The sequence below is a fragment of the Acipenser ruthenus genome, chromosome 1, assembly GCF_902713425.1.
Source record: "Acipenser ruthenus chromosome 1, fAciRut3.2 maternal haplotype, whole genome shotgun sequence".
Taxonomy (NCBI): domain Eukaryota; kingdom Metazoa; phylum Chordata; class Actinopteri; order Acipenseriformes; family Acipenseridae; genus Acipenser; species Acipenser ruthenus.
The window spans coordinates 69,167,859-69,183,772 of record NC_081189.1 but is presented as its reverse complement, the minus strand read 5'-3'; the positions used below and the strand labels follow the sequence as shown (position 1 = coordinate 69,183,772).

Sequence of the window (15,914 nt, the reverse complement as noted above, 5' to 3'; positions counted from 1 at the left end):
AAAACTTAAAAGAAACTAAATAGGTACTTCATACTTAGTAGGATCAATCATACTTTAAACTGTGTTTATATGTACTATATTGCCAGTGTCCTTTAAGCATAAACTTTCCACTTGTTACGAAGTCAGACAACCCCAATATGACATCTTTGGATTGAGTTGTATTTTTTCTCAAACAAATAAAGGCTTAACTGAAACATCGTCTGTTTGACGTTCTTAGTTTCTTATAAGTTTAACCTTATCTTCAAATAATGGATATGGATAAAACAAAAAGTGGTTTCATCATTGTGGCTGTCCTAGATAATGGAAATATTCCATAAATAAGTAAATGATGAAATGGGCCAGCTTCTCATGTTACTGACTTGCTTTTCTTGGTTTGGTTCAGGTGCCCCTTCTGCATCTACTCCACAAACCGGCCCTCGGCCATGGAGTGCCACCTGAAGTCACACTACAAGATGGAGTACAAGTGCCGCATTTGCCAGACGGTCAAGTCCAACCAGCTGGAGCTGGAGATGCACATCCGTGAGCACCGGCTGGGCAACCACTACAAGTGCGAGCAGTGCGGCTACCTGTCCAAGACGGCCAACAAACTGATCGAGCACGTGCGCGTGCACACCGGGGAGCGGCCCTTCCACTGCGACCAGTGCAGCTACAGCTGCAAGCGCAAGGACAACCTCAACCTGCACAAGAAGCTGAAGCACGCCCCCCGCCAGACCTTCAGCTGCGCAGAGTGCGCCTTCACCACCACGCACCCCTTTGTGTTCAGCCGCCACGTCAAGAAGCACCAGAATGGGGAGTGCCTGGACGACGACCACCACCACCACCACCACCACCATCCGCAGAAGGGCAAAGAAGCCTTGACCAGCAGCAGCAACGGCAGTGGGAGCAGCAGCCCTCTCTTGACCATGTCCGCCTCTCATGCGCTGCAGTCCGTGGCTCTGTCCGTGACGGGCAAACAGCAGCAGGCGGTAGAGCCGGTTCTGCGTTACCTTTCAACAAACGGGACCTCCTTTTCCTCCCATTACGAGAAGTACAGGAATTGTGACCTGGCCCACCTTATTCCCCTCACCACCCTCTTCCCACTTAGCCAGTTCGGTGACAGCACCAGGGGGAGCAACACATTCCACCATTCCTACTCCAGACTGCGGCCCGAGTCCTCCTGCCCCTTCCCCTCTCCAGACTCACCCAAACACTCCTTCCTCGCCTACCTGGGGCTCACTGAGAGGGCAAAGACGGTCTAAGTTTGCCTCCCTGATACCCACCCCCACTCACTTGACAGTACCATTGCAATAGGGGCTTTTCAACCAAGTTAACACGACTTGCTGGATATAATGGTAGTCGAGCTAGAAAGAATAAGGCTGTATGTGCGCTTATTGCATTTATATCATGGCTGCTTTTTCTTCTTTGTTATAATCGTTTTAGTTAACTTCTCTTAAATAGGAATCCACTGCACTACCCAAAAATCACTGGGAGGGGAAGAGAATGAGGAGGGGGTAGGAGTTTAGACATGTTGTCTGAACGGTTTCCGATACTCTCTTCACCGTGTTCCAAACAGTTACTTCTTGGATGTCTGGATTTTTTTTATCTGCCAATATGACGAATATGACTCAAAATCCCAAAGTAGTTCCTAACAGTTCTAAGACTAAACTTTTATATTAAGCTATATAAAAATATGTATACAGTGTGTGTATATATATATATATATATATATATATATATACACACACACATACACACACACACACACACACACACACACACACAGTCAGCACTCGGTTATCCGTTACCCAGATACACGTCAGTCGCATTTTACCACCCTTGTATTAAGAATAAAATCAATCCCCATTATATATATGTAACAAATTAATATACTTACCCGTCACACGTGATTTCTGACTCCGTTTAACTGAATATCCATCACAACCTGCATGTTTTTTATTTTTTTTATTCTCTCTAATACCAAATCAGTCTGTCTTATATTGTGCAGTTACACAGCGCTTCCTCCAGTTTCACCTGACGAAAATGCAGCCAAAACAAAGCGAACGAGACAAGCTAGGGAAATGTAACAGTTAATCATTAAACCGTTTTAGATACTGTGATGTTTTTTTTTTCTTTTTCTCTGTAATCTTTTGTTGCTTTTATGCATTTTCATTGTCAAGTGAACTGTGACATAAAGGCCTTATCGAGCACTATATTCTGAAATTTTGAATACTGACTTTGGATACTGTTTTAATTCTGGAAACTTTTTTTTTTTTTAATCTTTTGGTTTGGCTAAATTGCATTGCCTTTTACGTTTTACACAGTTCTGTGCATGAATAACATTTAGATTTCATTTTGCTGTTACAATACGTACCGGATTTAAAAGTATGTACTGTATTAGTTAACGTGTCGTCTATTTAGTTTTGGCAAGTGATATTTTCAGAATCATATCGTTCTGAATTAAAATACTGCTTCTGTTAAAAATACAGTACTGTACCAATGAAACCAATACAGTACGTCTAAATGGAAGCCTACTTATTTTAAAACACAGTCCTTTCCGATATGTATTTTTGATATTGTCCGTTTTGCAGGGAACACAAAAAAGATACAAGGGGTTCGAACGGGTTAAAATGGAATAATCAGATATGCGTCACACGCATTTAACCGTCACTGAAGTCAACATTTTTTAGGGTCAGATGTGTGAGTGCCAACTGTGTATGTGTGTCTATATATATATATATATATATATATATATATATATATATATATATATATATATATATATATATAATATATAATTTCCATCCGTTCCTGTCAGTGTTCAGTATCCATACTGCTCTTCACATGGTGCTATGTTTATGGATGCTCAAAATGGTTCATGTTTGGACATTTCTTAGTTCAGGCCCGTTTTGGATTATACTGCAGGGGCACCTGGAAACTCTAAATCCTGTGTTTTAGAAGGGTTGACCCCAAATCCTTTCCCCTCCACAAATACAAATACTCACTCATGCCTGTAACTGTTATTACTTAAATTGAAAACTTAAAATGGGAAGTGGGATATTCAATAAGACATGCATACTCACACACATACAAGATCTTTCAACTGGTTATAAAGACTGCAGGTGCCTTTGTCCCATTATGTAGGCATTGTAAGGAGCTGTGTAAGAACACTACCTTTTAAAACTACACACTGACCCTTCATTAAAAAAAACAAAAAAACACATGTAATGAAATCAGCCATGAAGTAAAAACAAATATAAAGATTTTTGTTCAACAAAACACTAAACGTTATTAAAGATTAGAAAATAATTAGCAAAGAGAAACACTTCTGAGCAGTTGCATGCCGTTTAAAAATGTATCATAACTATTACACATCATCTCGGCCACTATCCCAGCAGTGAAACATCATGAGATGAAAAAATAGTCATAAATACACTCAGTCTGCATTTGGGAGCTATTACTGAAGCCTATAAAGGTAAAGCTTGATGTGTTTGGTGCAATTAAAATTGAACTGCCTTAATGCTATGAAGGTCAGAGTAACGTATCTAATATATACAATATATCTCATTCACTGTTCCCTACCTTGGCTGTCTTACCTATAAGGGAATGAGAGTAGCACATTTGAACACGTGTGTGTTTTTATCATATTCCAGGTACATTTTGAGTACTGCAGTGGCTCCTCTATAGTTAACCCTCTAAGGGATTGGGAAAAGTATCATGTACATAAAGTATTGTTTGGATATAATATAAATGGATATTAGAGGAATCCTGAGAGCAAAGTGCTCAGGCTAAATAAAAAATTAAAAAATGGCAGTTTTGCACAGTGCTTTAGTCTTGCACTATTTTGTATTTGTCATTAAAACTAGAAAAAAAAAACTCCTATAAAGAGGTGTTGATACAAAATAAAGACAGTGAAACTCTAATAAAATTAAATAAGACTAGAAAAAAAAAATATATATATATTTGATTGTTATTCTAAGTACATGCTTATGTTTTAAGTACAACACTCAAGTTTCCTAAATTGTGTTAGGGGGAAACAAATTGCATACTCTTTATAAAGGATTTTCAATTTGCTAGCATTTTGCTGTTTAGCCTTTTTTTTTTTTACACAAATGAGATACTTTAAAAAGGCAGGTTTTAAAGACAAAATAAATAAATAAATAAATAAATAAATAAATAAAAGGGCTGCCTGAACATAAGCGAGTACATTTAGTAATCTGAATCTGTGGATCAATTCACATACAGCTTCACCCGCTTCAGTTTTTGCTTTGTATATGAATAGCATGCAGCCCTGTTGCTACATTCATGCTTTCGAGGAGTTTTAAACTCCAATGGTTTTGTATTATCATTTGTACTGTAGCGCCACTTGCTGGTAGTAAAACAGAAATGTCATTGAGAATAAGTCAAACTGATTTTTCAGTGTCCATTCTGAGAAACTTCTCCATCGACTGACACTTTGTGTCTGCCTTCGATTGTATGGAATAATCTGTAAAGGCTGCACTTCCACAATGCGCTCAGTGGAGAGAAAAACATTTAATAAATTGGTCTAACCCTTTCTAAGCACTTAATCCAGCTGTTGTTTGCCTAAGTGTAAGCAGCTAGTGGTTTAGTTTTTTTTTGTGACTACATTTAGCACGTCAGAAGTTGCATGATTTTGCAAACTCTAGTTAGCACTTACATCATTTTCTTAAGAATGACTTGTCGATCTGCATTAGTAATGCAGTTATTTCTCAGCACTGTCTTTTTGATCCATGTTTAGCTTTAAGTTTGCTGTATTTTATTATTCAATAAAGCACCATAAATGTTTTTTCTAACTTTTTTTTCCTTGGCACAGAGTTAAAGATGTTATGTACTGTATAAAGCTTTTTATTTAATCTTTAAGGCTGTACAGGGTTGTTTGTGACAATAACTGGTATTTTAGAATGTATTTCTTTGTTTTTTGCATTGTTTTATGTTCATATTGCCAGTTTTCAATGTACCAGGATTTGGAAGTAAAGCTTACTCCAGATACAACATTGTTGTCCCTTTATTGTCTATAATAACCACATTAGGACAGATTGAACAACACAAGTAGCAACATCATTAAGAGGCCTGCATAACAGCTTTTGGACCAGACAACCATGTACAGTCGCAGGCAAAAGTATTGGCACCCTACAATTCAGGAAAAGATGTTAAATACATTTAGTGAACATTAGCCACTAATTAATATGAGAAGACCAAAATACACAATTCCTGGTAGTTTAAGAAACAATATTTACAAAAATAAATAACGTCAGCAATTTTAAATATTTGTTTGACAAAAGTATTGGCACTTTTACATTAAAAGTCTGAAAACTTACTAGAACCAATTAATATATATATATATATATATATATATATATATATATATATATATATATATATATATATATATAAATAATATTGATTGATTGAAAACCACTACACAGTAATTAATCTGCATTATAAAGTCAATAGCCAGAAAAAGGTCATTATTTCTCACATCTGTTTAAGAACGTTTTGGCAACACAGCAGATGATGGTCAAGACAAAGGAGTTGGCTTCACATTTGAGAAAAGCACTTGTGGCAGTGGGAGAGTAGCATGAAAGAACTGTATCTGAACACAGAATACTTGTATGCACATACACCTCACTGCAAACCTCTTATAAAAAATTAAAAAATACAAAATAACCGTCTAAAATTTGCTAAGAAATCTGAAGTATTCTTCATGCTTTAAAAAAAAAAAAAAAAAAAACCTTGAATGACGGTATAATAAGCGTAGGGTGCGACCGTTAAGTATTGTGAAACCTGCTGTATAAGAAAGTCCATGGAAAGACATTTTCAAAACATTCATCTACTTGACTGGAGTTTAAAACATAGTTTTGACTTAGAAATATATATATATATTAGCACAAAAATGCTTTGTTTATTTTTTATATATAACATTAATTAATAGATTAAACAACAAATATTGTGAGGGTTTGAATCTTTTGAATGTAAGATTCTAGCAGGTGAGCATTCCATACTGCGTCGTAGCCAAGTCCTTCATACCCCATCACAGAGACATTCAGCACTGTAAGGTATTAGTAGGGCTGTGCAGATACTCTGATTGGCTGAGTTATTCCCTTTAAGCCTGCTTAAGAATGCCTTATTTAAAAGATAGAAAACAAACCTTTCCTTTGTTTGCTCTTGTCTACACAACTATTGAGTACCACCAATCAATAACAATTGGCGTGGGATTTAATATCGAACCTGTCATAATCAATCAAACTAAAACCACATTTTATCTCCACATTTATTGCGTGCAACATCTCTGCAGTGAATTGTGGGACTGCAATTTAAACTCGACAAACAAACACATCTCCCAGTAACACCTGTGATTTATTCAGTAAGAGTGATTTAGCGCTTAAGGTAGGATTAAGGAAAGGTCACATGTACGTGACGAATCAGTGGCATTTATAGTATTGCCACATGTTTTTTCTCAGTCCACCCACGGTAGGGCAGCAAAAAACGTCGCCACCCTGAGTGAAAAGAAAATGTACTTCCAGTTAAACATTTTAATCACTCAATGCTGAAGTTCATTGCCATTGATTGTTACTGTATAAATGAGGGAAAAGCAGCTAAAATAAACATTTTACACAGGTTTGTGTCAGTTTCATTTAATACCTGTAGACTTGTTAAAGGGAATTACTTGGAAAATCTAAATATTTGTGCACACCTAGTGTGTGGGCATCATCTCAGGCTCTCTTCCCAGTGGTTTCTGAACTAAACCCATATTCAGGGCTAGATACCGTCCACTGAGAAAACTGACGTAGCATTTTGAGGGACCTGTTACGCCACCTGATCAACGGTTTATCAGTTGAATTAATCTTAAAGCAAAAATCATTTCAAAATCATGTGTCCAAAATCTGCAGCACCTCGTTAAAAAGGAAGGAAGGAGCAGGCGAGTGTGTGGTCACAGCAATGCCCATTACCAGACGTTCTTTAAGTTGATGGAAGTGAACAGGAATGTAAAATCAAGGCTTCCTAACAATGTGGATCAGTCCTCCTGCTAGCATCACCAGCAAGCATGCCACAGTCTGTCTGGAGTATGTTATAACATTTACCAGCCTGGGAAGGATCAAGGCTAAAAGGGGATATTTCCAAGAAAGCAAGAACACAGGATGAAATTCACAGTTAGCAAGCAGTAAAGCTTGAGATACTAATAAAAGCAATGTACACAGTGACATTACAATACAAGGTCATATTTGTAACTTTTTTCCTAAAACTTCAATAAAATCAAAAAAGTATTTGTTTGATTGATTTTACAAGACAAATCACTCCTCTTCAGACAGCTTTAAACCCCTAATTTCTCTCTGTTGATTAAACTGTTAGTGATGCTATTGTTGGTAAGCTCTGGGAGGCAGGGTTTAGTCCCTGTCCTGGCGGTACTGGGTGTGCCAGGGCTGTGTCACCCACTCCGGGTTAATCTGGTAATCGTAAACCTTTGGCTTCAGAGGCTTCACCCCAAGCGAGTCAAAGCTGGTGACATGAAAGTGAGGGCAACACGTCGGAACCGCCCTACGGTTCATGGAAAGGGTTTTTATCAGCTTTTCTACTGCCATGGTTTCTGGAAGAAAACAGGAGTCACAGTGACAATGCAGTAATATGGTTCTCAGAATATTAAACCCCATTCCAAAAACACAGAAACAGGGATTCCCAGATGTGCCCCAAAGTGTGGAACCAGATAATATTATTTAAAATGAAAAACAACTAAACAAAAAGTTTGCTATATTATGTTCTTCTTTCGAAACTACACGTGTGAGACCTACAGAGCGAATGGGAGTGCATGACAGGTAAGAATTATTTGCCTGCAGATAAATGTTTTACCCCAGAATATCCATGCAGTAAAATAATCTAGACCCATCCCAGCTACAGTTGGATTTCAACAGAGGAGTGGGGCATCAACTAAAAATGTGTATTGAGCCATTGAGGAAACATTTTTGAATCTCACAAATAACTGAAATGTACTTTTCAATCTCTCAGATTTCAAACTGTACCTTCTTTCCCAGCTTTCCTCAGCCATCGGTTCCTTGACACAACACAGTCGGGGTTATGTTTGGACAGGGCCTGTCAACAGAAAACGAGGCATTGTATTGAAAAGTCTGATTTCTGTTGTGGCCCTTGATTTCTGAGCAGGGTAGAAAACAAAAACAAAAAAAACACACAACAATAATGCTCAGGTCAGTGAAATGTTCTTCCTAAATAAGGAATGAATCATCACAGGGCATATTGTTTGTAGAGAATACTGAGGGCAAGGTACTGCTTGTTCAATATTTAAAGAGCCCAATCTACCCACACCAGAGCCAAGCATTTCACTGGCATGATATTTAAAGTATTACTGAACAGGCTGTAGGGTTTAAAACACAACACATTACTTTCCCTAGCCTCCTGTTTAGTTGTAATTATATCTGCAACATCTTTTTTCAATTTACAGTAATTACGACTGTTTTGATATTTTTATTAACATATTCCTGATCATAAATCAGTTTTGACTCCTCTCACAAAAGTTCAGAATTTTGATTGGTTCATCGGTGCGTCATCTCTGCCTGTTCGCTCTGCCACAGGCTCAGAGGGACAGGAACTGGTTTATGAACATACATGAGAAGCCCTGTTAACCCCAAACCCAAAGAGTTATTAACTGTCCACCTCAGAAGCATTAGGCATTACTGTACTACATTCAATACAAAATAGAGTGAAATGAGGCCAGTAAAGAATCAGGTTTATTAACCGTCACTGTTTGTACTATTAAAACAAAGGAGAACGGAACTACCTACCTGGGTGATGTTGCTCTTCGATGGTGGGTCTTTATCATCAGTCTTTTTATTCATTGAACCTGTCAAACATGATTTGAATTTTTTTTTTTTTTTGGGCAGAAATTTTAAACGTCATTTTTACAGCAGTCTTTTTTTTTTTTTTTTCCCCTAGATTATATATTTCTTCTTTTAAAAATGAAACGTGTGTAGTGAATGTGGTTGCTTATAGAAGCCAAAACTGGAGATCTAACTTCATCATCCTCTGAGCCTGGACAACACAGGTATTGGCAATGAGAGCATGGCTCAAGCCTGTGTTGCAGAGTTAGAGGGTGGGGTAGTCCCCTTGCTACATTTAAGACTGCTTGCTAGTGTAGATTCATTACCACAGTGATGATGTGTGTGGTGTGGACACCTAGGAACAGCTCATTTAACATCCCTTCATCCAGATAGAAATGACTTCTGTTCACTACTGACCTAACCCACCCAGTGCTAACCCACTGACCTCCCCATTATTAACCTCTCACCTAAGGTAACTTTGAATCACAGTTGCTGTAAATGGGGGAGCTACATACTGTATATGTGACTGAAAAAGGAAAACTCCAATGTGCCATCCAATCAAGAGCAACCATCTACAGTAAAAAAAATATGTTTCTTCCTTGCAGGAGCCCTTCCTAGTGCTGCTGACTACACAGTCGGAGCTTTCTGAAAGGTTGGTCATCACTGATCAATAGTGTGCTGAATTTTGTTGTAAGTTCAGCCAGTCTTGGTGAATTATAGTTAGTGTGGGTCATAAGGGAACAGTCAGCAGATTCGCAGGAGAAACTCCAATTGGTTGCCAAAATGTGTAATCCCATCGTGATCTTGGCTCAACAAGTAAAACTGCTTACTGAAACTGTCTGTAAGAAGCTGAGCTGATGAGAACTGTTGTGCAGAGTCCTGTTCTAGACTGCTATATGTATATTGAGAGGGCATTCTCATGTTCTAGCTGGCCAGCCAGGTCAATTAGGAGTCAATTCATTTAACTATCTGCCACCTGCTGGCATGGACTGGAATAGCGGGAAATTCACACAGCCACCACTCAATCAATCAATCAATCAATCAATCAATCAATCTTTATTTTATATAGCACCTTTCATAGTGGACCACCATCACAAAGCACTTTACAAGATGCAGTAACACCAAAATCCAGCCAACATCTGTTTAAGGTTTAACAGTGCACAGTGGACAGGCTATATGTAACAGGCAGTTAATAAATGTTTCTAAAAATGTTACATTCTAATTGCACAAACCACTGTTCTAGTGTGAACACTGCCTAATGAATGTGGGATATTACATTCACCCATCATCCCTTCCTAAGGTAATGAAACTGGAGAACTCCCCACTGTCATTGTGAGAAAACTTCCACATCAGGATGACAAAGCTAACAATAACCAATGGAAGTTTCCCATATAGACTATATACAGTACATGTTTAATCCCAATCCTCTAGAGTTGTTGTAGCCAGCATTCCACATATCTTATCTGTTGTGCTCTTCCTTTCGCTATAGGTCTCAAATGTGCAGTTTTGAAAGAAGCACATGTTATAGAATGTTATAATATGATCTCTAGTACTACACTTCGTGAAGTCTGTTACTGTTTCACGTCCTCTGTCGTTTCACCTGATCAGTCAAACTATGTTACTTGGAGAATTGCTGGGAACTACGCTAATACGTCCATTTGAAAGAAATAGGCTTAGGGAGTCTCCTCTTCAGAATAAAAACAGCACGCCACGAATAGATAAAAGGTAATTACCGTTATTTAACATTAAAAATAAATACACAAATAGTAATATTTTTGGCAGATCTTAGTTGTTTTTTTTTTCCCCCCTGGATTTGACTTTTGTTTAAGTAACATTCGGTTTAATACACTTAGAGCACATTGCATTTGGAAAATGCCATTATTTTTCAGTATAATAAGTAAAATACATAAACAGTAAAAATAAACATTTATTAACTAGCTAACACAGGGCTGTAAACGAACAGCAAAAACAAAGAAACAAAAATACTGCTCAGGGTTGTCGTTGTGATCTTAGTATAGCCCCATACCTTAAAGCCTATTGCACTTAAAATACACGTCTTAGCATAATAATTTAAAAAGTTATATTGACACTTTTTAAAATTAGATCTCCAGTCATATTACAAGGCTTTAGATAACTGTGTTCGCTTTTGTGTACGAGGTGCCTGAACTGAACAACAGCTCCATGTAAGTAGATGTCTTTTTTTAGTATTGAGTTATTTTATTTAGTCTATTGATTGGAAGTACCCAGAACGCGACACGTCCACTGCTCGGATACGGATACTGAAGCCTGAAGGCTACCAGACCACATATGGAATTCTGAGCAAACCGCATTACTCATGGAATGTTGAGGAAAACGTTTGTATTCATTAGCAACAAAAACTAGTGCTGCATAAAATCACAAAAAAAAACCAAACAGAAACACTTTAAATGTTTTTTTTTTTTTTTTTTAACGCAGGCATTTTCTAATAGCAATTGGACCCTCATAAGAGGGTTTTACCGTCTTCTAAGTCCCTTCTGGTTCTGTTACATTTTAACAGAACAAGGCAGGCCTGACTAGACAGTCAAACCCTTTTATGTGGGTTCACGTGCTTAAATAATGTCACTCACTCGAGAAATCCTCTAGTTGGTTAATGCTGGAAGAAAAGGCATTGAAGATGTGGTGACAAGTAATTGCAAAACTAATTGAAAGTAAGTCTTTAACCTAGTAAAGTGCCAGATTTCATGTTCTTAAAAAGGAAATACTGTACATGTTTTCTATAACATGCCTGTCCAAACTGCACATTGGAGTCCTAAATAGCAAATGGCAATGCACACCATCGACATTCAAACCTCTGTGGTTTATGTAGTATTTTTAATAATAGCTACCCACCAGCTTCAGAGACAAGTTTCTTCCCAGCGTCAACTGCTTGAGCTAAATAAGAATCACCAAACGACTGAAATACCTGAAAAAGGAAGTGATGTGTCACCAGCTTTCTACAGTTCAGCATTATTTATTTATTAACATGACAATAAACACAAGCAATGCTATCTGCAGCATAAAAATGGATTAAAAGAATCTATTGAGGTTTGGGTATTAAATATTTGACTTGAATCAGCCTAGGCTCTGAGTGGACACCAAGGGCTCCATTTTCAAGTTTGTGTAAAAGTTTAATTTTCTGAAAGGAATAAGATAACTATTTTGGAAAGGTTTACCATAGTGAAAGCATTGCAGGGTGCATAGGTAAGCATTGTAAAGAATAGCACGGTGTGGTAAAGAATATGAACAAACAAAGCACACCAGGGTAAACTATGGTAAATACATCCTATAACATTGGCAAAAGCATGGTAGAACAACCTTTAACTAGCAAGCGACTGATCAGTTTGATATCCTAATAATCCTACATCAAATTCTGCTTTACTTGTCCTTAATATTCATCAGCTGTGGGCTGACCAGGAGGATAATGCAAACAATATTTCAAGGAGCAGTGCATTTGGATTTGATTACACTGCTGAAGGACATAATATAGCAACAAAACTGTACTACATAATCTGATAAGACATAATAAAGCATGATGTCAATGCCAACCCTAGGTTTCCAAGACTAACTTGCCTTATCTATCAATCTCTGTTGTTTGTTCTCCATGGGTTACAATGTAGATGTCTCAGAGCACATTCAAATTATAACAGCAATAATACTAAGAACCTGATCAAATCTTCCCAGGCACTTAAGAAGCTAGGAGTATGCAGCCGTCCATGATTTAATCAATTTAATAAAAAAAAAAACACAAACCTCTTTGTCTCTGTTAGTCTGGGTTTTTCTGAGTGTCCAGGAACCTGTGCCTGGCCTTGGGTACTTATTGTCTTTGTCTGTGGAGGTTTTAAGATTTTCGTGAGTCTAAAATGAAGTATCTGGGTGTCAGGACAGACAACAAAAACAATTACTGTAATGAATAGACAGGACTGTCAGAACCTTTTCTAAAACAGGCCACTATTACACAGTTAGATCAACCCCTTTTAGGTAGATCATTAAACCCCAGTGTTTGGAGCAGAGAATAACATTTTTATATTCAATTCATATTTTATAAAATTAATCTTTACTAATTGTTCCCTTACTGATTATTTCCCCCCAGTGTTTTAGAAAGTTCAACCACTAATATGCATGTAAATGACCAATTAAAGTAGTTCTACAGGGGACGGTGCAGGCGAGATGTGGTGGACTACTTCCACGGCTTTGACAGCTGCACCGCCCACAAAGAACCCACAGATCGATCGCATGCTCCTCCTTCAGCAGCTTCCCATTGGTGGGCCCAGTGAGAGGGCTGGGGTTGGCATTTTTTATTTATTTCTTAGCAGACGCCCTTATCCAGGGCGACTTACAATTGTTACAACATATCACATTATACATTATTTCACATTATACAGATATCACATTATTTTTACATACAATTACCCATTTATACAGTTGGGTTTTTACTGGAGCAATCTAGGTAAAGTACCTTGCTCAAGGGTACAACAGCAGTGTCCCCCACTGGGGATTGAACCCACAACCCTCCGGTCAAGAGCCCAGAGCCCTAACCACTACTCCACACTGCTGCCCAGCATCTTGGGCCCGTTCCCCCGCTCAGACAAGGGGAACTGATACGTCCTGGTAGCCCAGCTGCCCCTCGTCCTCCTGGCCTGCCGCTCCGCAGTACAGGACTCCACCTCCTGCACCACGGAACTTGATGTTGGCCCGGGAACTTTGCAGCCTTGCCGAGATGATGTTCGTCCGGCCGCTGGACCTCTCCGCTGAATCACCCGGACCAGAGTATGCCAGGCTGCTACAGGACCACCTGTTGGCCCACAGCTTCACCAGGAACCAGTTACAGGCTGCGGGCTGCTGGCAGAAAAGAAACTACAACACCAGGGCAAGAGGGAGGCCCTTCACAGCGGGGGAGCTGGTCTGGGTATACAGCCCCAAACGGAAGCATTTATTATAAAGGAACATGCACTTACCTCTTGGATCTCTTGTGTCCAGTCGTCCATTAGCCACATACCCTGGGATGCTATGAAGCCGGGTTACTAAAAACACCCTGGATTTAAAAAAAAAATGCAATGTAGATTATATGGGTTGTTGTTTAGACATAATTACCTTTTTGTTTTTTACAGACCGGATTACATAATTTACAGGTGAGCAAAAAAAAAAAAATACTGTTTAAATAATATATAGTGTATAACACAGTTTCCAGAGAGACGACCTATCCCAAGACCTGCACTTACTCTGGTGGATGAGGATTGTTTAGCCTGGTGGGGGAGCATGGTCTGCGCCTGAGCTTTGTCGGTTCATCCAGTGTTTTGGCGCAGTGCTGCCCCCTGTAGGTGGTGGCGCTTTTTGCCCTTTGCACATCATCCCTTTCCCACCCTACTCTCGCTTTTCTTTTGATGTCTTCAAAGTCCCGCTGTTCAATTAGTCTCAGTGGGAGACTACAGCCTTTCGCGTCCCCCCAACGTCTTCTAAAAGTGGAATTGTCAGACTGACAAAGCAACTGACAACACGTCATTTTCGATATAAAAAAAAAAGTTAATGAACTTAAAAAAAAAAAAAAATGCAAGCCTTGAAATGTTGTAATAAAGTTTTCACAGCAGTTTGAAGCTATCAGGTCAGAGAGCTCAGTTGTTAGGTCATGTAATGCTCTGAACAGTTTTGTTGATTTGTTTTTGCTAAGTAACAGCCTATGCAAACAAAAGCCGAGCACTTTGTATGGCTGCTGAAGCAATCGTGGTGCTAAATCCCCAGAACATGGCTGCTGAAGCAATCGTGGTGCTGAATCCCCAGCACAAACAGAGTGCTCACTCACACAATACTGCATAGGCCATTTGCTGTGCGAAGTTTCAAATCAGGTGAAACTCGGTTAATCTGACGGTTTACATACATGCCAACAGTCCGTCATGGTCGGGACAGTCACGATTTCTTAATGTCTCGGCTTGAAACAAATATACAGATGCAGCATCACAGAATTCTAAACAGACTATTAGACTCGAGGCAACGCAGCGATCGTTGCTAAGGTGTTCACATAGTTATTTGACCCTGATTTGCTTAATGGCATCTGCCTGGGAAAGTCTGAAATCTAAAAGAAGGAAAATGCGCGACAGGAATAAACTGAAACACACACACACACACACACACACACACACACACACACACACACACACACAGAGGCAACGTCTTCATACCCACTTTAATTTTGTTCATAGTTATTTTATGACATAAATATGTATGTTTCTATGACTTATTCTGGATCTATCCTTTCTAAATATTCAAGTTTTAGATTACTTGAGTTAGTGTGTGGAAAACTGCTGCAGAATAAACAACAGATATATATAACAGATATATATATATATATATATATAAAACGCTGTAGTCAGGAGCCATAGTTAAGAGACCGTGCTGTTTGTGTTCCTCCTTATAACGAGAATACTAGTGTTAGTGTAATGGCATTTTGGGGCAAAAGGGAGCCATGACCATACCGCCTTACAACCTGTTCCACAGTATAAAGGGCCGCCTTATAAAGGGGGAGCACTGTGTATATATATATATATATATATATATATATATATATATATATATATATATATATATATATTGTAGCGTGCACGGGGGAAGGCAGCAGTAGGGCTGGTAGGTGACGTAATCACACACAGAGACATGAGCCCGATATACGCTCCTTGCAAAAGAGCCGGCTCTTTTGTGCAGCGGTATCGGCGCTATGCTTTAGTGGATGCCTTGAGGAGACACCTGGGCCGGCTTACCTCTGCCAACAACCCACCACAGTGCTGTGTGCACTGCTATTAAAAAGCTGCAGTCCTTTGGTAGAGATGTTAAAGTGGGTTCCCATCTGCTCCACTGACACAAAAGTTCCCAAGGCACTTGTAGTACGAGAGCAACTGCAAGAACAACGGTGCCCTGGCAACATTCCCCTAAATGCAAACCTGCCATGGCGACAGGGCCCTTAGCAAGCATGTTAGCTGAAAGAGGGCAATAAACTACAAAACAAAAGTAGTAACTATAGACTTGAGTAATACAAAAAGAAAAAAAAGATTATTTATGATTTGAAGTAATGGCGGATGAAAA

At 38.8% G+C, this 15,914-nt stretch overlaps 2 protein-coding genes across 7 annotated transcripts in view; one reads left to right on the top strand and one right to left on the bottom strand.

The window, feature by feature from the left end:
- The window catches only part of LOC117420773 (zinc finger protein 827-like), a 51,721-nt gene extending 48,987 nt beyond the window's left edge, over positions 1 to 2,734 (top strand). For 3 of the 6 annotated variants that reach the window (XM_059028549.1, XM_059028564.1, XM_059028557.1), the window contains exon 15: positions 383 to 2,733. In XM_059028549.1, coding sequence (XP_058884532.1) covers positions 383 to 1,238 — 856 coding nt within the window. In that variant the 3' untranslated portion in view covers positions 1,239 to 2,733. Of the gene's footprint in view, positions 1 to 382 lie in introns of all 6 variants that reach the window. The other 3 variants (XM_059028582.1, XM_034034395.3, XM_059028593.1) reach the window with 3 other exon arrangements.
- Positions 2,735 to 5,402: 2,668 nt separating this feature from the next.
- Positions 5,403 to 14,843, bottom strand: LOC131737721 (uncharacterized). The gene is made up of 7 exons (XM_059028545.1): positions 14,063 to 14,843; positions 13,799 to 13,875; positions 12,594 to 12,670; positions 11,694 to 11,766; positions 8,790 to 8,848; positions 8,013 to 8,082; positions 5,403 to 7,582 (listed from the first exon to the last, which is right to left on the bottom strand). The coding sequence occupies exons 1-7, from the start codon at positions 14,650 to 14,652 to the stop codon at positions 7,383 to 7,385; spliced, it is 1,146 nt and encodes a 381-aa protein (XP_058884528.1). The 5' UTR covers positions 14,653 to 14,843; the 3' UTR covers positions 5,403 to 7,382.
- Between the last annotated feature and the right edge of the window lie 1,071 nt (positions 14,844 to 15,914).

What these genes read in the sequence shown, in the direction of transcription:
- LOC131737721 (XM_059028545.1), bottom strand. Translation starts at nt 14,652, where the DNA reads ATGCAGTATTGTGTGAGTGAGCACTCTGTTTGTGCTGGGGATTCAGCA. An exon ending in GAAACTTGTCTCTGAAGCTG is followed by an intron (nt 8,849 to 11,693) that starts GTGGGTAGCTAT and finishes CATGTTTGACAG; the next exon opens with GTTCAATGAATAAAAAGACT. An exon ending in CGAAGAGCAACATCACCCAG is followed by an intron (nt 8,083 to 8,789) that starts GTAGGTAGTTCC and finishes TTCTGTTGACAG; the next exon opens with GCCCTGTCCAAACATAACCC.